This window comes from Rhinopithecus roxellana, chromosome 1 (assembly GCF_007565055.1).
Source record: "Rhinopithecus roxellana isolate Shanxi Qingling chromosome 1, ASM756505v1, whole genome shotgun sequence".
NCBI lineage: Eukaryota > Metazoa > Chordata > Mammalia > Primates > Cercopithecidae > Rhinopithecus > Rhinopithecus roxellana.
The window spans coordinates 164,853,282-164,879,569 of NC_044549.1; the positions used below are offsets into that span (position 1 = coordinate 164,853,282).

Here is a 26,288-nt window from a genome sequence, read left to right on the forward strand (position 1 = left end):
AATGACATAATCCTATGTCTAGAAAACCCCATCGTCTCAGTCCAACTGACAAGCAGCTTCAACACAGTATCAGGATACAACATCAATACATGAAAATTGCTAACATTCACCAACAACAAGCAAACTGAGAGCAAAACTGCAAATGAACTCTCATTCACAACTGCCACAAAAATAATAAAATATCTAGGAATACAGCTAACAAGGGAAGTGAAGGACTTCTTCAAGGAGAATGACAAACCACTGCTCAAATAAATCAGAGAGGACAGAAACAAATGGAAAATCATCCATGCTCATGGACAGGAAGGATCAATATTATGAAAATGGCTGTACTGCCCAAAGTAATTTATAGATTCAATGTTATTCCCATTAAACTACCATTGACATTCTTCACAGAATTAGAAAAAGCTCTTTTAAAATTCATATGGAACTGAAAAAGAGCCTGAATAGCCAAAACAATCCTAAGCAAAGAGAACAAAGCTGGAGACATCATGCTACCTGACTTCAAATTATACTAATGGGGCTACAGTAACTAAAACAGCATGGTACTAGTACAAGCATGGTACTGGTACAAGAACAGATACATAGACCAATGAAACATAATAGAGAACCCAGAAATAAGGCCACACACCTAAGCTATCTGATCTTCAACAAAACTGATAAAAATAACCACTGTGGAAAGGATTCCCTATTTAATAGAAGCTGCTGGGAGAACTGGCTAGCCATACCTAGAAAATTGAAACTGGACCCCTTCCCTACACCATTTACAAAAATTAACTCAAGATGAAATAAAGACTTAAATGTAACACCCAAAACTATAAAAACACTGGGAAAAAAACTAGGCAATACCATTCAGAACATAGGCACGGGCAAAGATTTCATGACAAAAGTCAAAAGCAATTGCAACAAAAGCAAAAATTGACAAATGGGATCTAGTTAAACTAAAGTGCTTCTGTACAGCAAAAGAAACTATCAACAGAGTAAACAGGCAACCTACAGAATGGGAGAAACTTTGTGCAATCTATTCATCTGACAAAAGTCTAATATCCACCATCTATAGGAAATTAAACAAATTTACAAGAAAATAACAAACAGCCCCATTTAAAAGTGGGCCAAGTACATGAACAGACACTTCTCAAAAGAAGACATACATGCCTCCAACAAGCCTATGAAAGAAAGTTCAACATCACTGATCATCAGAAAAATACAAATCAAAATCACAAGTGAGTGACCATCTCACACCAGTCAGAATGGCTATTACTAAAAAGCCAAAAAATAACAGATGCTGGTGAGGTTGTAAAGAAAAGGGAATACTTATACACTGATTGCGGGAGTGTAAATTAGTTCAACCATTGTGGAAGACTGTGTGGTGATTCCTCAAAGATCTTGAGACAGAAATACCATTAGACCCAGCAATCCCATTACTGGGTGTAGACCCAAAGGAATACAAATCACTCTATTATAAAGACACATGCACATATATGTTCACTGTAGCACTATTCACAATAGCATATACATTGAATCAACCTGGATACCGATCAATGATAGACTGGATAAAGAAAATGTGGTACACATACAACATGAAATACTGCGCAGCCATAAGAAGGAACGAGATGATGTCCTTTGCACAGACATGGATGGAGCTAGAGGCCATTATCCTTAGCCATCTAATGCAGGAAACAGAAAACCAAATACTGCATGTTCTCACTTTTAATTGGGAGCTAAATGAGACCAAACAGACACAAGGGGAGAGACAACACACACTGGGGCTGGTCAGAGGGTGAGGAGTAGAAAGATGGAGAAAAGAGGGAAGAGTAGCTAAAGGATGCTGGGCTTAATACCTGGATGATGGGATGACTTGTGCTGCAAACCACCATGGCACACACTTACCTATGTAACAAACGTGCACATCCTACACGTGTACTCCTGAACTTAAAAGTTAGAAGTGAAAAAGTAAGATGAAGAAGTATAATGCGTACTCATGAAAGGGAATAACACTTGCTTGTAATGACAAAGATAACAAAGGAGGAAATCCACAAAATGTAATACTACATCCTCCTCTTTCTTACAAATACTTGCATGACCTAATATCTCATTTTTAAAAATGCTAGGATATCATACTCCCTACATAAGTCCTGCTTCATGATCTCAGCACTATTAATGCAATATATATGAATGTGTAAAAATAAGGTAAAGGGAAGAATTAATGAAAGGAAAATGATAAAGAATATATACCATTATAAATATACACAATTATAAACTTTCTGTTATCTGATTTTGAGTTTTGGACTTCACCATTCTTGATGGAAGAATGCAACAAGAAGTTACTTTCCAGCTATTTACTAATTTAAGAACCCCAACATAAAAAATCTCATTATAAGGCAACTTTACTTATAAGAGAAATGACTCTGAGGGCAATTTTATGAGTCTTGTATATTGGCTTAAAAACAATGACCTGATTCATGTTTTTTTTTAACAGAAAATAAGCACTTTTAGAAAATCAAGAAAGCTATATATTGAAATTTCTTAGAAAAGAATATTGCTATTCCATTGAAGAGTCAATATGAGAAACCTAGTTGATATATTTTTCATGCATTTGATGATGGAAAAGGTAGCCAACTGTTCCATTCTTTATATACTGAGTGAAGTTGGTCATATTATTTGGTTTGGACTTTTAACTTCAGTACAAGTTCACAGCTATCTAAATTTATAAGAGATGAAGTTGAGAGATGATAGAGGTGAATTCAACAATTTAGTTGGTGCTGTGAAGTCAGCCTATATAAACGTGAGTGAATCCAAAAAGCAGAATAGAGATAGGGAAAGAAACTGATTTCATTCAGTTGCAAAGAACATGAAGTATAGTATTTCCTCTTCTCCTTCCAAATTCCATCAAACAAATCCAAAGTATTCTGGAGACACTGCTGATATTGGGCTTACTCATTCACCAAGTAGTCAGATTAAGAAGGCTCTAACTTATTTCCTGCTTTCAGTAGTTATTGACACTTCTGTTTACACTAAACTATGAAAACACTTGCAGCAATGGTCTCATTTCAGTCATGTACTGAAGAATCAAAGAATAAGATGATCAGCTAGCTCTACTTCTCTCCATTTCTGGGAGCATTGTGTTTGTTGATAAAGATCATTAAAATCATGTCATTTTCTATATATGATCTTAGTCAAAATAAAAGATACTATTCTCCACCTTATTGTTCTCAACATCTTTTTGGTACTCTCTCCTATAGACATGGGGTCTTAGGGAAAGGAAATAGATAATTTAACTGTATATTTAACCAGTTACTTCCAATGAATACTAACAACTAACATTTATTGAGAGCCTACTGTATGACAAGCACATGCTAAATGCTTTACATGTATTATCTCAATTAACACTCATATCCACTTTATAAGGCAGATGCTAGTCACAATTTCTATTTTAAAGATAAGGTGACCGGGCACAGTGGCTCACACCTGTAATCTCAGCACTTTGGGAGGCTGAGGTGGGTGGATCACAAGGTCAAGAGTTCAAGATCAGCCTAGGCCAACCTGATGAAACCCCGTCTCTACTAAAACTACAAAAATTAGCCAGGCAGCAGTGGCAGATACCTGTAATCCCTGCTATTTGGGAGGCTCAGGCAGGAGAATGGCAGGAGAATCACTTGAACTGGGGCAAGCAGAGCTTGCAGTGAGCCAAGACTGTGCCACTATACTCCAGCCTGGGTGGCAGAGTGAGGCTCTGTCTCAAAATATAAACAAATAAATAAATAAAAACGATAAGGCATCTGGAATTTGTAGAAGTTAAGTGACTTGTCTTAAGTCAAGCATTAGTAGGTAGCAGAGCTATCCTTCAAGCCCAAAGAACCTGATTCTAGAGCCTGTATTTTTAACCACTATGTTAACCACTTTGACAACTTTATTCTTTTCCTATTGTAAATTACTACCAAAGTTTTTCTTGGCAGATTATTCACAAATATATCACAGTTATAGAGTCATGTTCTAATTCCTTCAACCTTTCTCCAGGACAAAAACTAAAGGATGTTTAGAAAACAAAGGTTGAATCTAATAATCGCAAAATTACAGCAAATTTTATGCCAACTATGGGATTAGTATAATAAAATTTTACTGAGAGTTTGGTAGCTGTACAAGATTATTTGCTAGTAGGAACGTGGTGCAAGAGGTTTTTAGTTTTTGTTTTCCAATGTATTTTTCCAGTGTGTTGGCTAATAAATCCGTATCCAGTTTCACTCTATTACTCTGATGGCAAAATGCTGCCAGATGATGAAGCTATAAACTTGTTTGCTAATCCTTATCACAGACTACATCTTAGAACTGGAATCCTAATGAATCTTAGAAGCAAAACACTTTTTAATTAGATGTTAATCCAGATGTGCTGGTCAAATGACCACTGCAAACGTAACTTGAAAATAAGAATTCTGCCTGTTCTTCTTGGTCTCTATTCCTTCATAGGGGAGCATTGAGCAGCAAGTAAAGAGCAAGTCTACCAGAGACTTCCATCATTCAACATGTATTAAAAACCCCAAAATTTCCTCATTGTAGGTACAAATGTGAGAAAACATTCAAAAATAAATTAGGCCACTGCTTATGCATATATATGTTGGCACAGTGTACAAAGAGAAAATAATTTGGACTTGATATATGGATTCTAACCATTGCCCTGTCATCTAGCCAACAGACATTGGAGTAGACATGTAGCCTGAGTCTCCGTTTCTTCCATATGTCAAATGGTGATAAGCCTATATATATAGACTCAATATATGATTGATATAAACATTTGTGGCCTCTTTTTGTTATTGGAGTCATCACAGCACATGTTGAATGCAGTCCCTCAGGATCCAGGCTGAGGCAACAGCAAACCGACACCTCAAACATTACCAGTCACTGTGCCATGGAAAGAAAGAACTCTGGATGATATTTCACTCGCAGTTAAGTGCTCAAACAAATGACATTCATCACTTTCACTCACAAGCCACTGGCCCTACCTCCCATGAGGGTGCCAAATGTGCACTTCTACTTTGCAGCAGGAAGGCAGAGATCTAGAAAGCTGATCAGCAATATTAATGACTGTCACAATTAGAAAGCAGCATTAAGGCCGAGACGGGTGGATCATGAGGTTAGGAGATTGAGACCATCCTGGCTAACACGGTGAAACCCCGTCTCTACTAAAGAATACAAAAAGCTAGCCAGGCGAGGTGGCGGGCACCTGTAGTCCCAGCTACTCGGGAAGCTGAGGCAGGAGAATGGCGTAAACCCAGGAGGCAGAGCTTGCAGTGAGCTGAGATCCGGCCATTGCACTCCAGCCTGGGCGACAGAGCGAGACTCCGTCTCAAAAAAAAAAAAAAAAAAAAAAAAAAAGAAAGCAGCATTATTGGATCTGTAAAGCTCAAGTTTAGCAATATGGCAATGCTCCTTTTCCATTTCCCTAGAAAATATGGGTAAACTTCATAATACAATGGATAAATACCCAAACGATCTCTGGGACTCCCCCAAAATAATTCCATATCTATATAGGAATATCTTACATAAAATGATAAGCAGACCACTAAGATATATGGCCAAAAACATCCATTCACATCATGGATAAGACAAGCTACATTTTTACTATAGGAGCATGTTAGCATCAGGGATGAACCATCTACTTCTTCTTGGCAACATAGAAAACTATAAAAGTGCAGTCTAAGCAATTACTGGTTGTACTATACTGCTAATAGGAATACATTATTTATGCCCAAGAAAAATTATAATGGCTCTATGCCACCTACAAGCTAGATGATCAACTTAAACATGCTATAAACATTAAGTCCAAATTCTGAATCAGCAATATCTACAAATCATAAATAATATTGAACAAGAATGACCTCAATGTTGTGTTCAGTTAAACTGATCACCATTGGGTTAGACACGTGAGCTTATGGCAGTAAGCATAATTTCCAGTCCAGGCAAATGAAAGGGAAAGGCTAACAAAAGAAGTACACTAAAGAAAGCCAACAGAAGCTATAAGCCACAAACAGAGTTAGACTACTCCACTAGTAGGGATAAAACCAACAAAACTGTAATGCCTCGAGTTGAGAAAAACTTAATCAGAGGTGGTCTCTCCTTAAAACTTAAGGAACTTCGAATGCTTGAGGAACTTAAAAATGCTTATGCCTGGCCCTTTTCCAAGAGATTCTGATTTAATTGATCCAGTAGAGTGAGGTTCAGGCAGTTCTCTGTTTTTGTTATTGTTTTTGTTTGGTAAAGCTTTCTAATGCACAACGAGATTTGCATGAAGAGCAAACACTACACTACTCTATACTAAAACGCTACACTAACTCATGTAACCTATCAAGCTACAAAATAAACTTTTAAAGCATGGGTTCTACAGACATGTACCTACTAAATGTAAAAGAAAAATCATTTGTACTAATGGGGAAGAATTCTATACCATGCATCAGCTTAAAAAAATAGCCCTGCAGCACATGTTCATGGTTATTTCTATGAGTAATTACTAGAGTGATGTAAATGTTGAACACATACTTTCTGTAATTTTTTATTGTGATAAAATACACAAAAAATCTACCATCTTAACTATTTTAAATGTACAGTTTGGTGTTACTAAATACATTTATAATGTTGTGCAATCATCACCACCATCTATCTCCATACTGTTTTCATCTTGAAAACTGAAATTCTGTGCCCATTAAACAATAACTCCCCATTCTCTGCTTCCCTCAGCCCCTGGCAGCACCATTCTACTTTGTCTCTATAATTTTGACTACTCTTTTTTTTTTTTTGAGACGGAGTCTTGCTCTTTCGCCCAGGCTGGAGTGCAGTGGGGCGATCTTGGCTCACTGCAAGCTCCATCTGCAGGGTTCACGCCATGCTCCTGCCTCAGCCTCCGGAGTAGCTGGGACTACAGGCACCCGCCACCGCGCCCGGCTATTTTTTTATTTTTTATTTTTTATTTTTATTTTTATTTTTAGTAGAGATGGGGTTTCACCATGTTAGCCAGGATGGTCTCAATCTCCTGACTTTGTGATCCACTGGCCTCGGCCTCCCAAAGTGCTGGGATTATAGGCATGAGCCACTGCGCCCGGCAATTTTGACTGTTCTAAGTACTTCATATAAATGGAATCATACGGTATTTGTCTTTGTGTGATTGTATTATTTCACTTATCGTAATATCTTCATGGTTCTGTCATGATGTAGCATGTCAGTATTTCCTTTCTATTTAAGGCAGAATAATATTCCATTGTTGGTATATGCCACTAGTTATTGCCCTGTGCTTTCTTCTAAGACTTTATAGTTTTAGGTCTTATATTTAGGTCTTTGATCTATTATGAACTCGTTTTTGTACATGGTTTTAGATAAAAGGTCTAGCTTCATTTTTTGCATGTGAATAGCCAATTTTTCTAGCACTATTTGGTGATAAGAATGTCCTTTTCCCCATGGAATGGTCTTTGCCCTACTGTCAAGAATAATTTGACTATTTACATGAGAACTTATTTCTGGGCTGTCTATTCTATTCCACTTGTCTATAGGTTTACTGTAGCTTTGTCCTAAGTTTTGAAATCAGGAAGTGTGGGTCTTCTAGCTTAGTTCTTCAAGATTGTTTTGACTATTCAGGGTCCCTTGAGATTCCAAATAAATTTAGGATGGGTTTTGCTATTCATGCAAAAATATCATTAGGATTTTAATAGGGATTGACTCTGTACATTGCTTTGGGTAGTATTGACTTTTTTTTTTTTTTTTTTTTTTTTTTTTTTTTTTGGAGACAGAGTCTCACTCTGTAGCCAAGGCTGGAGTGTAGTGGCACAATCTCAGCTCACTGCAACCTCTGCCTCCCGGATTCAAGCGATTCTCATGCTTCAGCCACTCGAGTAGCTGGTATTATAGGCATGCGCCAACGTGCCTAGCTAATTTTTGTATTTTTAGTAGAGATGGGGTTTTTCCATGGTGGCCAAGCTGGTCTCGAACTCCTGGCCCCAAGTGTTACATCCTCCTCAGCCTTCCAAAATGCTGGGATTACAGGCATGAGCCACCACATCTGGTCAGTATTAACATTTTAACAATAGTAAGTTCCAATCTGTGAACATGGAACATGTTTCTATCTATTTATTTATATCTTCTTTAACTTTGTTCACCAATGTCTTGTAGTTTTCATTGTACAAGTATTTGATCTTCTTGGTTAATTCTCAGGTAGTTTATTCTTTGTGATGCCATTGTAAATGGAGTCATTTTTATAATTATCCTTTTGGCATTCTTAGTGTATGGAAATGCAACTAAATTTCTGTGTGTTTCTGCTGCTTTGTTGAATTCACTTATTGGTTCTAATTTTTTGTGTGTGGAATCTTTAAGGTTTTCTACTCATAAGATCATATCATCTGCAAAGAAAGATAATTTTACTTCTTTCTGTCCAATTTGGATCTTTTTTTAAGACTTTTAATTTTTGTTACTTAAAAAAGGCTTCATATTTTTATTTAGCTTTCTGACTCTGTGCTTGTACCTTAAACAATTTCACAACAATTTTCTGCTCCTCAATAAGGAAAGCACACTTGATCCTGTCATGAAAACATTTAGTACACATGGAAATACCATAGGGCCTGCTGACATGTTTCTTTGTTTTGGACAATCGCATAAGAAATTTAGGCCTTACAGCACGAACCCCTCTAAGTCTGCCTGGACACACACCACATGCAGATTCGGTGCTTTCCCAACCTTCTTTGTATAAAGGTAAACAATTCTATTACCAGGGATTCAGGACAGCCTAGTTTTATTAGTGGTTGTATTGTAGGAAACCCTACGATGTATGTCAAATCCTGGTCCATTCTGAGTGCCTCTTGACAACATCCCTGGAAGCTAGATATCTTTTATGTCTTTTTTCTTGCCTAATTGCTCTGGCTAGAACTTTCAGAACTATGTTGAATAGAATGGTGAAAGTTGGCATCTGTGCCTTGTTCCTCATCTCAGAAGAAAATATTTTAATTCTTCATCTTTGAATATAATGTTTTCCATGAGTTTTCATATATGGCTTTTATTATGTTGAGATAGTAGCCTTCCATTCCTAGTTTTTTTTTTTTTTTAATCATGAAATGTTGTTGAATCTTGTCAAATCCTTTTTGTACATTAATTAATTAATGTAGAAATGATTAATTAATTAATGATTTTTTTCCCTTCATTCTGGTAATGTGGTATATTACGTTCGTTGATTTTTATATATTGAACTGTTCTTACATTCCAAGATAAATCCTATTTTGCCATAGTGTATAATTATTTTACTATTCTGCTGAAATAGGTTTGTTAGTATTTTGTTGACTTTTTGCATCAATGTAAATAAGGAATACTGGCCTATAGTTTTCTTTCTTTGCAGTGTTTCAATCTGCCTTTTGTACCAGAGTAATGTTGGCCTTATAAAATGAGTTAGGAAGTGTGCCCTCCTATCCAGGTTTTTGGAAAAGTAGGATTTGAAGGATCAGTATTTGTTCTTTAAGTGTTTGGTAGACTTCAAAGTGAAGCCATCATGTCCAGGATTCTTTATTGTGGGGAGATTTTGGATTACTAATTCAATCTCATTACTAGTTACAGGTCTACTCAGGTTTTCTATTTCTTCATGCTTTAGTTTTGCTAGATTTTGTGTTTCTAGGAATTTATCAATTTCATCTAGGTTATCCAATTTTTTAGCTGTATAACTGTCCACAGTATGCTCTTATAGTCATTTTTATTTATGTAGAATTGGTAGTAATGTCCCTGCTTTATTTCTGACTTTAGTAATTTGAGTCTTTTCTCTTTAATTCTTAGTACATCTAGCTAAATGTTTGACAGTTTTATTGATCTTCTCAAAGAACCAACTTCTGTTTTCATTGATTTTCTCTATTGTTTTTCTATTATATATCTTATCTCTGCTCTTATCTTTATTATTTCCTTCCTTCTAGTAGCTTTGGATTTAGTTTTTCTTTTTCTGGTCCTCTAAGCTGTAAAGTTAGGTTGCTGATTTGAAATATTTCTTGTTTTTCAATAAGTGTTTGTAGGTATAAATTTTTCCCTTAGTACTGCTTTCATTGCATACCATAAGTTTTAGTGTCCTGTGTTTTTGTTTTATCTAAGATGTGTTTCATTCATCTCTAAGTGTTAGCCTGTTTCCCTTATAATTTTTTCTTTGATGCATTGGTTGTCTTGGGGTGTGTTTAATTCCCACAAATTCTAATTTTACCTCTTATTATTTCTACCTTCATTTCATTGTGGTCCGAGATAATACTCTGCATTATATCTGTCTTTTAAAAATCTCTTGAGACTTAATTTGTGGTCCATCATGTCATCTGTTGTAGAAAATGTTCCATGTGAACTTGAGAAAAAGTGTATACTATTCTTGTTGGGTAGAGTGTTTTCTACATGTCTGTTAAATCTATTTGGTTTACTGTGTTATTTGAGTCCTCTATTTCTTTACTTATCTTCTGCCTTCCATCCATTACTGAGAATGGGTTATTAAGTCTCCAATTATTATTGTTGAACTGTCCATTTCTCCTTTCAATTCTGGAAGATTTTGCTTCATATGGTTTAATAATCTTTTAACAGATGCATGTTTATAATAGTTATCTCTTCTCACAATATTGAGAACATCTTATTCATTAAAATATCCTTATTTTGTTCTGTTGTTGTATCCTTTGTTTCTTATAACATTTATGTTTATTTTGTTATTATGTTTGTTTATTAGTATAGCCACCCCTGTTCTCTTTTGGTTACTATTTGCACGGAACATCTTTTCTCATTGTTTCACTTTCAGTCTATTTGTGTCTTTGGATCTAAAATGAGTCTCTTGTTAGAGAGCAGATAGTAAGATCATGTCTTTTTATTCATTCTATTAATCTGTGTCTTTTGATTGGGGAGTTTAATCCATTTAAATAATTACTAGTAAGGGACTTATTTCTGTCATTTTGTTATTTGTTTCTATACGCCTTACAGCTTTTTGTTCCTCATTTCTTGCCTTACTGGCATCTTTTATATTTAATTTTTTATACTGAAACATTTAAACTCCTTTCTCATTTCCTTGTGCATATATTCTATAGCTGTTTTCTTTATGTTTAACACGAGGATACATCCTTAAGTTATAACACTTTAATTTGAATTTATACCAGCTTATCTTCCACAACATACACAAATTCTGCTCCTTTAACAGCTTCATCCCTGCCCCTTTTAGTTGTTGTCATGAAATTTCATCTTTATATGTTGTTTGCCCAAAATATAAACTAATAATTCTTTGAAGAGCATCAGTCTCTTAAGTTATGCAGAAAACAAAATATGGAGTTATAAGCCAAAGTTACATATACGAGCTTTTAGACTAATAATGTTAGGGCCTCACTCTGTAACCCAAGTGGTGAGTTAATACTTAATGAACTCATATATATATATATATACACACACACTAATAGGATATATACACACACACATACACACACATATATATACACACACAAATAGGATATATACACACACTAATAGGATATATATACATACAAATAGGATATATATATATATCCTATTAGTTCTATCCCTCTAGAGAACCCTAATACAGATTTGGGTACCAGGCATGGTTCTAGGGGAATAGAATATTAAGGATGGAGTTCTTTTGTTGGTTTGGGGGTTTCTGGAGTTGGCTGCTTAATATGATAGACCCCAAAATGCTAAGGACTCTACTTCTAATAGTATAGAAAACACTGATACTCCATGGTGTGAACTTTTTACGGAGTTAGCCAAATAAATGCATTTGGCACTCCTGATTCACTGCCCATGAGAGGCAAGGAGTTTAGTGATTCTATACATAATACATTTGACCATATGTGAAGAACCAAGGAATATAATGAAGCTGGTTGGTTGCTCCTAAGTTCAGTGGACAAAGTGATGAAAGCAAAAGATGAATACAGGGATTCTAACTCCTGGCTTCAGAAGAAGCAGATACTAAGCCTCAAATCTGCTAAGATTGCCCTGAGTGAGAGTCTTATCTCCTGTAGAGGAAGAGCTGAAATTGTGGAAAACAGACACAAGCTCTTATCATGTGAGTGGCTGACCTGCAACGAAAGGTGCATGTACAGCCTCACCAGGTGTCTACTCTAAAAGTGAGTGCGTTGATTGGAAAAGAATGGGACCCTGCATTGTGGAATGGGGACATGTGGGAGGACCCTGATGAAGCTGGGGACACTGGATTTGTAAACTCTGTGGTGGCAGCTTCCCCTCCTCAACCAATGCTGCCATCAGCCTTTCTGCCTTTGTCTGAGGAGATAAACCCCGCATTGCCTGTGGCAACAGTGATGGCTTCCCCCGAGGCAGCTGCCAGGCAAAATAATGTTGATTCTCCTCAGGAGCCACCCTCAACACTCATGCTATCTTCTAGACCTATAACTAAAGTCCTCACCCCTAGAGGTGAGGGTGAGAGTGTGAGCATGAGTAGGTGTGCTACACTCAAAAAGGGCTGTTTGAGTTCTCTAATTTATATAAACAGAAATCTGGTGAACAGGCATAAAAATGGATATTAATGGTGTGGGATAATGGTGGAAGGAAGACAGAATTGGATCAGGCTGAATTTATTGATTTGGGCCCATTAAGTAGGGACTCTGCTTTTAATGTTGTAGCTTGGGGAGTTAAAAAAAGGTTCTAACAGTTTATTTGCTTGGTCACATGAAACATGGATTAAAAGATGGTTCACTGTGAGCAGCTGGAAATGCCTAATCTTCTTTGGTTCAATGTAGAGGAAGGGGTCCAAAGGGTTAGGGAGATTGGGATGGTGGAGTGGATTAGTCACTTAGACCTACTTATCCTAGCTGGGAGGGTCCAGAAGATACACCCTTGACCAATGCCTTGCAAAACAGATTTGTGAGGGCAGCATCTGCAATTTTGAGGAGCCCTGTAATTGCTCTTCTCTGTATGTCAGATCTAACAGTGGGAACCATGGTCACTCGACTACAAAATTTAAATACAATGAGAATAATTGGATCCTGAGGTGGCAGGGGCCAAGTGGTGACACTCAACCATTAAAGGCAAGGTGGGCATATCTACTGTAATGGACAGCAGAGGCAAAGCAGCAATCAGAATAGTCTGACTTGTGTAGAGCCCACTGGTATTGGCTAGTTAATCACAACGTTCCTAGAAGTGAAACTGATAGGAAGCCTACTGCATTCCTACTTAATTTATACAAGCAGAAAACTAGGTTGAATGGACAAAAGATTAATTTCAATTGGAAAAACAGAGAACCACACCCCCTCAATCAATTTCCAGACTTGATCCAGGTTTACAGACCCAGAACCACTTGAATGAAGGGGAGGCCGGGTCACCTTGAGGAAGGACCCCACTACATTACCAACAATTTATGCAGTGAATCTTTCTCCCATATGTCCCCAAGGAGACCTCTGGGCTTTCACCTAGGTAACTGTGCACTGGGGAACGGGAAATGATCAGAAATTTCAGGGACTCCTGGCCACTGACTCTGAGCTGACATTGATTCCAGAGGACCCAAAATGTCATTGTGGTCCTCCAGTTAAAGTAGGGGCATATGGAGGTCAGGTAATTAATGGAGTTTTAGCTCAGGTCTGACTTACAGTGGGTCCAGTAGGTCCCTGGACTCATCCTGTGGTCATTTCCCCAGTGCCAGATTGCATAACTGGCACAGACATATGTAGCAGCGGGCAGAACCCCACACTGGCTCCCTGACTGGTAGGGTGAGGGCTATAATGGTAGGAAGGGCAAAATAGAAGCCATTAGAGCTGTCTCTAACTAGAGAAATAGTAAATCAAAAACAATATCGCATCTCTGGAGGGACTGTGGAGATTAGTGCCACATCAAGGACGTGAAGGACACAGGGGAGGTGATTCCCACCACATCCCCATTCAACTCTCCCATTTGGCCTGTGTAGCAAACAGATGGATCTTGGAGAATGACAGTGGATTATCATATGTGTAAACAAGTGGTGATTCCAATTGCAGCTGCTGTACCAGATGTGGTTTCATTGCTTGAGCAAATTAACACATTTCTTGGTACCTGATATGCAGCCACTGATTTGGCAAATGCCTTTTGCTCCATTCCCGTCCATAAGGCCCACCAGAAGCAATTTTCCTTCAGGTGGCAAGGCCAGCAATATACTTTTACTGTCCTACCTCAGGGGTATATCCACTGTCCAGCTTTGTGTTGTAATCTTATTCAGAGAGACCTTAATCGCTTTTCACTTCTATGAGGTATCACACTGGTCCACTGCATTGATAACATTATGCTGACTGGATCCAGTGAGGAAGAAGTAGCAAACACACTGGACTTATTGGTGAGACATTTGCATGCCAGAGGATGGGAAATAAATCCAACTAAAATTCAGGGAACTTCTACCTCAGCAAAATTTCTTGGAGTCCAGTGGTGTGGGGCTTGTTGAGATATTCCTTCTAAGGGGAAGGATAAGCTGCTGCATTTGGACTCTCCTACAACCAAAAAAGAGGCACAACTGCCTAATGGGTTTATTTGGATTTTGGAGTCAACTGCATTCCTCATTTGGGTGTGTTACTCTGGTGCATTTATTGAGTGACCCAAAAGGCTGCCAGTTTTGAGTGTGGTCCAGAACAGGAGAAGGCTATGCAACAGGTCCAGGCTGCTGTGCAAACTGTTCTGTCACTTGGGCCATATGACCCAGCAGATCCTATGTTGCTTGAAGTGTCAGTGGCAGGTAAGGATGCTGTCTGGAGCCTCTGGCAGGCCCAAATAGGTAAATCACAGTGGAGGCCTCCAGGATTTTGGAGCAAGGCCCTGTCATCTTCTGCATATAACTACTCTCCTTTTGAGAGACAGCTCTTGGCCTGTTACTGGGCTTTGGTGGAAACTGAACATTTGACTATGGATTAGCAAGTCCCCATGTGACTTGAACTGCCTATCATGAACTGGGTGCTTTCTGACCCATCTAGCCATAAACTGGGTTGTGCACAGCACCATTCCACCATCAAATGGAAGTGGTATATGTGATCGGGCTCAAGCAGGTCCTGAAGGCACAAGTAAGTTATATGGGGAAGTGTCTCAAATTCCCACCGTCTCCACTCCTGCCACCCTGCCTTCTCTCCCTCAGCCTGAACCAATGGCCTCATGATGAATCCCCTGTGATCAGCTGACAGAAGAAGAGATGGTTCTGCATGATATGCAGGCACCACACTCAAAAGTGGACAGCTGCAGCACTACAGCCCCTTTCTAGAACATCCCTGAAGGAAAGCTGTGAAGGGTAATCTTCCTAGTAGGCAAAACTTCAAGCAGTGCACCTGGTTGTGCACTTTGCATGGAAGGAGAAATCTACAGATGTGTGATTATATAGTGATTCAAGAGCTGTAGCCAATGGTTTGGCTGGATGGTCAGGGACTTGGAAGAAGCATGACTAGAAAATTGGTAATAAAGAAATGTGGGGAAGAGGTATGTGGATAGACCTCTCTGAGTGGTCAAAAACTGTGAAGATATTTGTACCCCATGTGAGTGCTCACCAACAGGTGACCCCAGAAGAGGAGGATTTCAATAATCAAGTGGATAGGATGACCGTGTTCTGTGGACACCACTCAGCCTCTTTCTCAGTCATCCTTGTCATCAACCAACGGGCCCAGTGAATAAAGTGGCCATTGTGGCAGGGATGGAGGTTATGCATGGACTCAGCAACACGGACTTCCACTCACCAAGGCTGACCTGGCTATAGCCACTGCTGAGTGCCCAATTTGCCAGCAGCAGAGACCAACACTGAGTCCTTCTAAGAATTAATTTAAAGGAAAATGATGTTGAAATAGTGTATGAAGTAAGATTTAGTCAGCTATAACCAGTGAAAATTATACATGACTATCATTCTTCATCTGGTTTTAGAAAAAGTGATCAGACAATATGTACAATTTACATACTTCTCCTCTAGAAAATATTTTTAAAACTCTACATTGTTTAACTATACATTACTTTTTGTGTAAGTGGTCCTGTCTTTTTTCTGAAGTCAGGGGCATGTATTTAATATCTGGATCAATGTGATGCAGTATAGAGATAGTATTTGAGGATATAGGAGCTCCAAAGTAGAAAGGACCATAAAAGATTAAATCCCTGGGAATTCTAGGCCATAGAGTGTAAACTGAAGTCAATACAATCTCCATCTTCAAAGGAAGGGAAATCTCAGCTATCCCGAGCTAAGATTCTAAGGTCAGCTTCATGAGCAGCTAAAAGATTCCCCTATCCTTTATAAAGAGGCCCAGATGGAATATTCTATCCTGTCTTCTGTGATTGCCAGCAGAAGTATCTAGGAGCACATTCAAAACATCAGAGCAGATGCCTCATGTAAAGATGACTGGATCACAACTAGCATGAAATTGATTTATATGGTGTTATTCCATACTTAAATGTTTTCACAAAAACAGCCTCCCCTCTTACCTGCTTCAAACTGAATAGTATAAAATACCATACAAAATAGTAAAAAATACATAGTTTTTACTATATATTCGCCAAAGCTATAGTAAAAGCTCATTTAAAATTACCGCAATATTTAAAGATTTAATTTTACTGTGGATTAAATTGCATGTTTTAAACATGTATATGTACTTTTTTGTATTTCTAAATATGTACATATCTCACTATTAACAAAACAAAAAAACATCCAGCTGGACACAGTAGTGTGTGCTTGTAGACTTAGCTACTTGGGAGACTGAGGCAGAAGGATCACCTGAGCCCAGTAATTCAAGGCTGGCCATTGCAAAAACAAAAAAGAAAAAACAGAAAATACTAAAATTAAGTAAAAGGTATCCACATTGCTGACATCTACTTTTTATCAAGTTTTACTGAAAGCATGATTTGCAGATGAAAAGTTTCAGTATTAGAATATAAACACAGGTCATTTAATTGGTTTATACTTATTAAACCAAATACTTGGAAATAGGTCCAGTTTACCTATTCTCATCAATTTGAGAAACTATTAGGTTGGTGCAAAAGTAATGGCAAAATCGCAGTTACTTTTGCACTAACCTAATAGTCTATCCATAAAGTGTAGTGTGAGATTTAAAGTTTAAAAAGAGTCGAAAAGATACCAGAGGAGTTAGTATAAATGAAATATTCCATTTGAAATTGAAAAGCTGGTTGCAATCCATAATTAATTTTTCCTGTGAGCTATGGCTATAATAGTCTCCTCTTCTCAAGAAAACGTAAAAATTCCCAAATTATAGTCTTAAAATTGTTTCAAAAGGCAATCACATAAAGTCTTCAGTTGATTTTTATTATATTACCATTAGAAAAATAAAATTTAAAACTCCAACAACTATTTTTTGTCCATACTTTCTTTGAGAAAAACACTAAAAATACAAATATTTCAATTAAATAAACAGCATACATTATTTATATAAATCTGAAAGCAAATAATTGTATTTTATGATCAAAGATAAAAATTACCATAATTAAAAATAACTGCAAGAAGAATAAAGTTTTGACGTTACTGTACCTACCTTTAATGTGATACTATAATGTCCAACGAAGGTTGCCTTTATCCATGATCTTGAATGAGGATCGCCCAGGAATTCTATGTGATACTCTTCAACATTTCCATCTGGGTCATAGGTCACATATTTCCCTTTAAAACTGGTCAGGGCAAAGTATCCCTGGCCAACTTTCAAAAGAAAACATTTGTAATTATTTTGATGCTTTTAAAAAGGCAGACATCAACACATCAATCAATCACATATTAACTTCCTCCTTCGAATTTTAATGACTTTTCACAAAACATATATTCCCACTTATATCTTTCAAAGTTAGGATATTTGTTTGATACAAGTAATAAGCTGTGTTTTATAGTTATAGAAAGCTTTGAAATAGTCACAAGTTTAAGATATAGATAAGACATAAGGAAAGCATTATAAAGCAAAAGAATGATCTCCAGGGACAACAAGAGATATTTAGGCACTGATGATAGAGAAGATTCAAAAAGAAAAAAAAAAGATTCATCAAATTCAGGTAGAGCTGAATTAACTCTAAACAACTGAATGATTAATTAGCAAAACTGTTAACCCAGTAAGTACGGTTTCTGATGGAGAAGGAGAGAGCTGGTGCTTCCTGAGCCAGGTCTGTCAAAGGAATCCTGGTAGCTCAGGCTTTGATAATGCTGTGGAGTCAAACTACTGTGGGAAAAGCAGAAATAGAGCTCAGCAGTTCCATCCTGTCTCCTTCCTCCATCTGCTGCATTGCCAGGTGACCACATTGTTCAAAAATCCTCAACAATGAAAATAAAATTTATTCTTTGTTAAAAACAAACATTTAGAGATATGTTCTTCCATGACATAAACCTCCACACATTTCTTGATATGTTTCATTTTTCTCTTTGGTCTTCATTTCCCACTTTTGCCCATTCTACTCTTCTACCTTTTTTGTTTTATTTGGTTTTTCTATTTCATAATATGCAGCAGAGAGCTCCTGTCACTAATACCCCTGATAAGCAAAAACTGAAATACTATTTCTATATGGAGTCTGAACAGGAAATTAGATAATAGTCCTGAAAAACTTCTGAAGTGAGAAAACCCACACCTAAGAAGTTATTCATTTTATTTGGTTTATCATGTTCTGTTTAAAAGGAAGTTTGAAATAAACTAAAAATTTATGGGTACATCATAACTGTAAAAATTCCTGATTGTGAATGTAAACAAAAACAAATTTAGTGCTAAGAAAATTAGAATTTTTAAGTAATATATTTGCTCAATATTTTAAAAATAATTTCTGTAATTTAAACAGTAAAATGAAAATTGATTCAAGGCTATTATAAGAGAAACTGAGGAGGAATACCACAGATATTTAAAAGTGGTCCAAAAAAAAAAAAAAAACTGGGGTGTAATTGGAAGAGACAACTTACTGAGGCAAGTTAACGGTGCCAGTGTTCCCAGCACTCCTTTGAGGTTTTGATTATGTTCCTCCCACCAACCTGATGAAGTTTTTTTTTTTTTTTTTTTTTTTTTTTTTTTTTTTTTTTTTTTTTTTTTTTTTTTTTTTGAGGGAGTCTCACTCTGTCACCCAGGCTAGAGTCCAGTGGTGTGATCTTGGCTCACTGCAGCCTCCGTCTCCCGGGTTCAAGCGATTCTCCAGCCTCAGTCTCCCAAGCAACTGGGATTACAGGTACCCGCCACCATGCCCGGCTAATTAGTAGAGATGAAGTTTCACCATGTTGGTCAGGCTGGTCTCAAACTCCTGACCTCAAGTGATCCACCTGCCTCGACCTCCCAAAGTGCTGGGATTACAGGTGTGAGCCACTGGGCCTGGCCTATTTTCTTCATTTAAATGAAAACTGAGTCTTGGAGCTATTCTGTAACTTTCTTAAGAAGACTGTTAATAAAAGGTGAAAACACAGTTTGAAAAAGGACTTTCTAATGCCAAAGCCCAAATGTTTTCCACTAGACTAGATCATAGTCATGGCTCAGAAGCAGGATCAGTACCAAAGGAAGGGAAACTATAGGGAGGCTATATTCAACTCAAGAAAGGAAAAAAAGAAAAATACTTAAGAATAATTAGCCCAAAGATGGAATATTCAGCCCCATAAATTCCATTTCCTTGCTGGTTAAGAGCCTAAATAATCATTTGGTAAAGAGTACCAAAGTATGTGTGGTACATAGTGTAGGAGTATGTGTGTTTGTGTATGTGTGTTTGTGTGTGTGTGTGTAAGAATGTGCTTTGCTTATTGAAGTGGGGCAACCACATGATCTCTGAAGGTTTTCTCCAGCTCTATGATAAAATCAATTTGATGAGGATTATCTTATACGATAGTCAAAAGAGTAAACTTACTAAAATAACAGAAGGCCTTTCTTATCAGATGTTTGATCAATAAGGATTGCTACTATATCAAGACCAAGGATAGAATGATGGTGTGCTTTCAGTGAAATAAAACTGAAAAAGATACAGATGAGTTCATCTCAGGAATACCTATTTTTTTCATTCAGATAATACATTGTAACTATAGCTAGGTATTTTATTTATCTTACATACATATTAGGTCTATAATTTCTTAAATACTTAGTATTAATGTATCAAAAAATTGACTTTTTATTTTAGAAACTACAAATCTGAAGTCAAAATTATCATCTTGTATTTAGTACAATGTAAATTATTAGGCTAAAACTATCCATGGCAAAATTGCACTTACATATCAACTAAGTGTTAAAAAATTAACCAGTCATTCTACACTCTGACTTACTGTTCAGAGAATAAAGCAGGACGGGAAGGCAGCAAATAAAGTCAGCAAGCTATGATTAAGGAATGTACAGTTTTACAGATCAAGTATTAAAATATGCATATCTAATATACCAAACCATTCAGAAATCTGTACAGCTGTCAAGTGCTACTTCACTTTGCAGCACTGTAAAGTCCCAGTTAGATAATGATGTTCATAATCCCAAATCCTGTACCCCTCTACCTTTCATATGTCCCAACATGTTATAGCCCAGTGATCTGAGACACAGAATGCTTAGATTTTTTCCAACATTTCCTAGCGGTACAGCAAAGACCAACACATGCTCAAGTCTCTGACTGGCAACATTTTTCTCTGGTTTTGCCAAAAACCAGACAAGAGGCACTAATATGGTTAGGCTTTGTGTCCCCACCCAAATCTCATCTTGAATTGTAATTCCCATAATCCCCACATGTCGTAGGAGGGATCTGGTGGGAGGTAATTGTGTCATGAGGGTGGTTACTACCATGCTGCTGTTCTTGTGATAGTGAGTGAATGCTCATGAGATCTGATGGTTTTATAAGGGGCTTTTCCCTCTTTGCTCAGCACTTCTTGCTGCCACCATGTGAAGAAGGATGTGTTTGCTTCCCCTTCCGCCATGATTGTAAGTTCCCTGAGGCCTCCCCAGCCATGCTCAACTGTGAGTCAATTAAACCTCTTCTCTTTATAAATTACCCAGTCTCAAGTATGTCTTTATTAGCAGCATGAGAACAAACCAATACAGGCACCAAGCAGGTATCTAGACCTCACTGTAACTAGTTCCTTACTGTGTTGCTATAAAGTTCAAACAAACATATACTTTACACATTTTTGGGTTTTGGCAAGTTAAAAAATTGTAAAGTGACATCATTATGGGCTGAATTTTGTCCTCCCCACACCCCCAAATTTGTATGTTGAAGTCCTAACCTCAGATGTGGTCATATTTGAACAGAGAGCCTTAAAAAAGGTAATGAAGTAAAATGAGTTCATTAGGGTGGGCCCTAATCCAATATGACTGCTCTCCTTATAAGGAGAAGAAGTGAAGACAGACATGCACAGAAGGAAGACCATATTAGGACACAGCAAGAAAATAGCCATCTGCAAGCCAAGAAGATAGTCTCAAAAAAAAAAAATAATAATAATCCTGCAGACACTGTAATCTCAGGATTTCTAGCTTCCAGAACTGAGAAAATAAATTTTTGTTGTTTAAGCCACCCAATCTGTGGCATTTTGTTATGGCAGCCCTAGCAAACAAATGCAATCATATATATGTAAGATGTTTGCTACAACTGAGAGGAGAAAGAATGATACAAGATATATTTGCTTCATTAAGGTAACTATTTGTAAACTAAATTATTTAGATAATTTTAAAATCTAAAGAAGGTATACAAAGAATCTGAAATCACAAAAATAAAATATCCACAAATTGCTTGAATTTGAGGTCTGTAGATTATTAATCTGTTAAATTATCAATTGATATCAAAGTTATAAAATAATAAATCTAAACAACCCATAACCAAATAAAAAAATTTATTACTTATATTAGTTCATTCTCATGCTGCTATAAAGAACTGCCTGAGACTGGGTAATTTATAAAGGAAAGAAATTTAATTGACTCACAGTTCCACATGACTGGGGAGGCCTTAGGAAACTCACAATCATGGCAGAAGTGGTAGCAAACATGTCCTTCTTCACATGGAAGCAGGACAGAGAACTGAAAGAAGTGCCAAGTGAAGGGGGGAAAGCTCCTTATAAAACCACCAAATCTCATGAGAACTTACCTAGTATCATGAGAAGAGCATAGAGGAATTACCCCATGATCTAATCACCTCCCACAAGTTCCCACCCCCAACCTGTGGAAATTACAATTCAGATTACAATTCAAGATGCGATTTGGGTGGGGACACAGAGTCAAACCATATCATTCTGCCACTGGCCCCTCCCAAATCTCATGCCCTCACATTACAAAACACAATCAGGCCCTTCCAACAGTCCTCCAAAGTGTTAATCCATTCCAGCATTAACCCAAAATTCCAAGTCCAAAGTCGCATCTAAGACAAGGCAAGTCCCTTCTGTCTATAAGCCTGTAAAATCAAAAGCAAATTAGTTACTTCTTAGATACAATATTAGCACAGGCATTGGGTAAATACACCCATTCCAAATGGAAGAAATTGGCCAAAATGAAGGGGCTACAGGCCCCTCCAGTGGGGCATTCAAACCATAAAGCTTTGAAATTATCTCCTTTGACTCCATGTCTCACATCCAGGTTACACTGATGCAAGAGGTGGGTTCCCACAGCCTTGGGCAGCTCCACCCTGTGGCTGTGCAGGGTACAGTCCCCCTCCCAACTTCTTTAACAGGTTGCCGCTGAGTGTCTATGGCTTTTCCAGTTGCACAGTGCAAGCCCTCAGTGGATCTACCATTCTGGGGTTTGGTAGAAGGTGACCCTTTTCTCACAGCTCCACTAGGCAGTGCCTCAGTGGGGACTCTGTGTGGGGGCTCCAATGACACATTTCCCTTCCGCACTCTCATAGCAGAGGTTCTCCCGTGAAGGCTCTGTCCTTGAAGCAAACTTCTGCCTGGACATCCAGGCATTTCCATACATCCTCTGAACTCTAGGTGGAGGTTCTGAAACTTCAAATCTTTATTTCTGTGTACCTGCAGGCCCAACACCACATGTAAGCTGCCAAGGCTTGGGGCTTGTACCCTTTAAAGCAATGGTCTGAGCTGTATTCGACCCCGTTTAGCCATGGTTGGGACACAGGGCACCAAGTCCCACGACTACACAAAGAAGCAAGGCCCATGAAACCATTATTTCCTCCTAGGCCTGTGAGCCTGTGAAGGGAGGGACTGCCATGAAGACCTCTGATATGCCCTGGAGACATTTTCACCATTGTCTTGGTGATTAACATTTGGCTTCTTGTAACTATGCAAATTTCTGCAGCTGGCTTGAATTTCTTCTCAGAAAATGGGATTTTCTTTTCTATCACATCATCAGGCTGCTAATTTTCCAAACTTTTATGCTCTACTTCCCTTTTAAACATAAATTTCCAATTCCAAACCATATCTTTGTGAATGAATACATAAAACTTAATGCTTTTTAGAGCACCCAAGTCTCTTCTTGAACACTTTGCTGCCTAAAAATTTTTCCACCAGATACCCTAAATCATCTCTCTCAAGTTCAAAGTTCCACAAATCTCTAGGGCAAGGGTAAAATGCTTCCAGTCTTTTTGCTAAAGCATAGTAAGAGTCACTTTCATTCCAGTTCCTAAGAAGTTTCTCATTTTCATCTGAGACCACCTCAGCCTGGACTTCATTGTCCATATCACTATCAGCATTTTGGACCAAAGTCATTCAACAAGTCTCTAGGAAGTTCCAAACTTTCCCACATCTTCCTGTCTTCTATCGAGCCCTCCAAACTGTTCCAATCTCTGCCTGCTATCCAGTTCCAAAGTTGCTTCCACATTTTGGGGTATCTTTATAGCAACACCCCACTCTGTGTGGTATCAATTTCCTGTATTAATCTGTTCTCGTGCTGCTATGAAGAAATACCCAAGACTGGATAATTTATAAAGGAAAGAGGTTAAATTGGCTCACAGTTCCACAGGGTTGGGGAGGCCTCAGGAAACATACAATCATGACAGAAAGGAAAGCAAACACATCCTTCTTCATATGGCAGCAGGAGAGAGAAGTGAGAATAGTGCCAAGTGAAGTGGGGGGGGGAGTCCCTTATAAAACCATTGGATCTCATGATATCTCACTCAGTATCATGAGAACACCATGGGGGAACTGCTCTCATATTCTAATTACCTCCCACAAGGTCCTGCCCCCAACACATGGGGATTACAGTTCAGATTACAATTCAAGATGAGATTCTGGTGAGTTACAGAGCCAAAAATATCATTACTGATCATAATTAACAAAACAATGTAAACTAATAAAAATATTTCATGCTTGGTATTTAGTGACATAAAAATTCAGATTCTAGGAAGTTGACAAGTCCCAACTCTACTGCCAGGCGGTGGTTACATGGGTGCACAATCAACAGAGACGGTGGAATGTGAGAATGAAGTAGATGTTCAGTTGCTCCCTGGAGGCTGAGCAGAGTCCTGTGGCTCTTGTGCCTCTGAGTTAGGGAAAGCACAGGTAGAGGACTACCTGGCAGTCATAGGTTTTAGAAGAGGAAGGTCTAGAGCATTACACATTGTTTCCAACTGTCTGGAACCCAAAGAAGCCTAATATGTTAAAAGAACTCTAAGTGATAACAGAAAGTCAGTTGTAGTCTCAGGACCTCAATGAAGAAGACTATCTGGTTATTATCAGGTTCACACCACAGTATCTCATTGTTTGGTGACTGTTATTAGGCTGTCTTTAAGAACAAACTTGAGCAGAGTTTACCTTGTAAACTTACATTGGAAATTTACATTTCTGAAGGAGTCCACTAGAAGGAAGATCTCACTAAGAAGCAGAAATGGAGACTCCATGGCAGCAACAATGGAGAACCCAACTTAACAGAAATTTGGGAACAATGGGTCTTTCAACCCAATTAACATCTATTTTAAAAGCAACCAATCCGTAATTGTTACATTACAGTGTTAAAACTGTAAAATGTAAGAGGTTTATATTTAATAGTTGGTGATTTAAAATTTCTCAAAGGGATTATTGTCAAGCAATATCAAATTAAAAGTAGCATAAAATAGTCTCAAGATTTCTCAAACTTAAGTCATAAAAGTGGGAAGTATTTTGCAGTTATTATGTATAACATGAGTGGCTATTTTGATAGTCTTTGATAAATCACATCTCTATTGGGTCTAAGAGTATTCATTTTAAATTATTACTTTATAAATATAAATAAAAACAGAGATGACTCTCAAAAAGAATTAGATGCTAATGAAAGAGAAAGCTTCTGTTCATATTTAAACATACTTAAATCATAGAAAATCTTGCATGCCGATCTAAAAACAAATTGTGAAAGATATTGTCACATGTCCAAATAAATGGGGCACTTCAGTATTTCTTCATGAGACAGAGGGAAATTGTTTGACTCTTAGTCTGTATATCACAGTTAAAAATGAATGTGCTAAACTAAAGGAAAAGCTGAGCAGAGACAATAGATGTAGAAAACACGATTACTTCTCCTCATCTCCTACATTCATCATCTTTTCCGACTTGAGGTGTTTGAAGAAAGCTGATGTCCACTTTTTGCCCTTATGCTGACCTCATTCTGAGTTCAGAGACTGTCAACCATGATAATGCATTCTGCACTTCCATTTCTCTATTTTTCCTTTTACTGGGATGAGAAATTCTGAAGCATTATCAGGAGATTTAATGATGGAAAGGGAGAAGAGTGGGCAACCCAATGGAAAGTTATCAGAATTACAAGAAAAGTGTATGATCAATTTTAGAATCTGTGGGTGGTGAGAAGTAAAATGCACAAATGCAACAAAATCAAATAGATACCAGTCACTGAAATCCATTAGAGGAAAGGGCAAATTTTGACAGGACAAGTAAGCTCAAGGGAATGCCAATGTATCAGGAAAAAATTCATGTTTTACATATTTGTTATCCAGCAGAAATGATCTTTAATAAGATAATTATTGCCCCCATAGAAGTTGAAGTTTAATCATGGTTTCAGGTGTCACATAGCCAATTAGAAATACATGACTTCATGTTTAAATAGTGGTTTGGATGTATAAGTGGAGAGCAAACTTTACTTGGGGCTTTTCCCTAAACTGTTGGAAACAAAATGGATGAGTCATGACTAAATGTGATATTTGCCAAGAAATCTCTGGACTGTACCTAATTGCAGGGGCTGATGGAAAAGGGAAGTTTTCCTTTCAGACACACACATTATGAGTATATTAATTCATATGCAAAATAATGCAAATGAAAAGTAATCAATTAATAATTATAATACTAAAAGGATCTGGTAGAAATCTCAATTTATCAATTTATATACTGTGTCTAAAAAGTATCACTTGATTGCTTTGTTAACTTAAAGCCATATTTTATTACCAAACTGGACTATAATAGAATGCAAATATATTTTCTATAAATTAATTTTCATATTTTTGACAGAGCTTTGTCAAAT

General features: G+C 37.5%; 1 protein-coding gene and 1 pseudogene across 1 annotated transcript in view; both read right to left on the bottom strand.

The window, feature by feature from the left end:
* The window catches only part of ZCWPW2 (zinc finger CW-type and PWWP domain containing 2), a 96,908-nt gene that overhangs the window by 63,323 nt on the left and 7,297 nt on the right, over positions 1 to 26,288 (bottom strand). Inside the window, 2 exon segments of the mRNA XM_010357343.2 lie at positions 17,460 to 17,591; positions 17,593 to 17,620. Of these exon segments, the coding sequence (XP_010355645.2) occupies positions 17,460 to 17,591; positions 17,593 to 17,620 (160 nt within the window).
* LOC115897739 lies at positions 8,468 to 8,841 on the bottom strand (annotated as a pseudogene).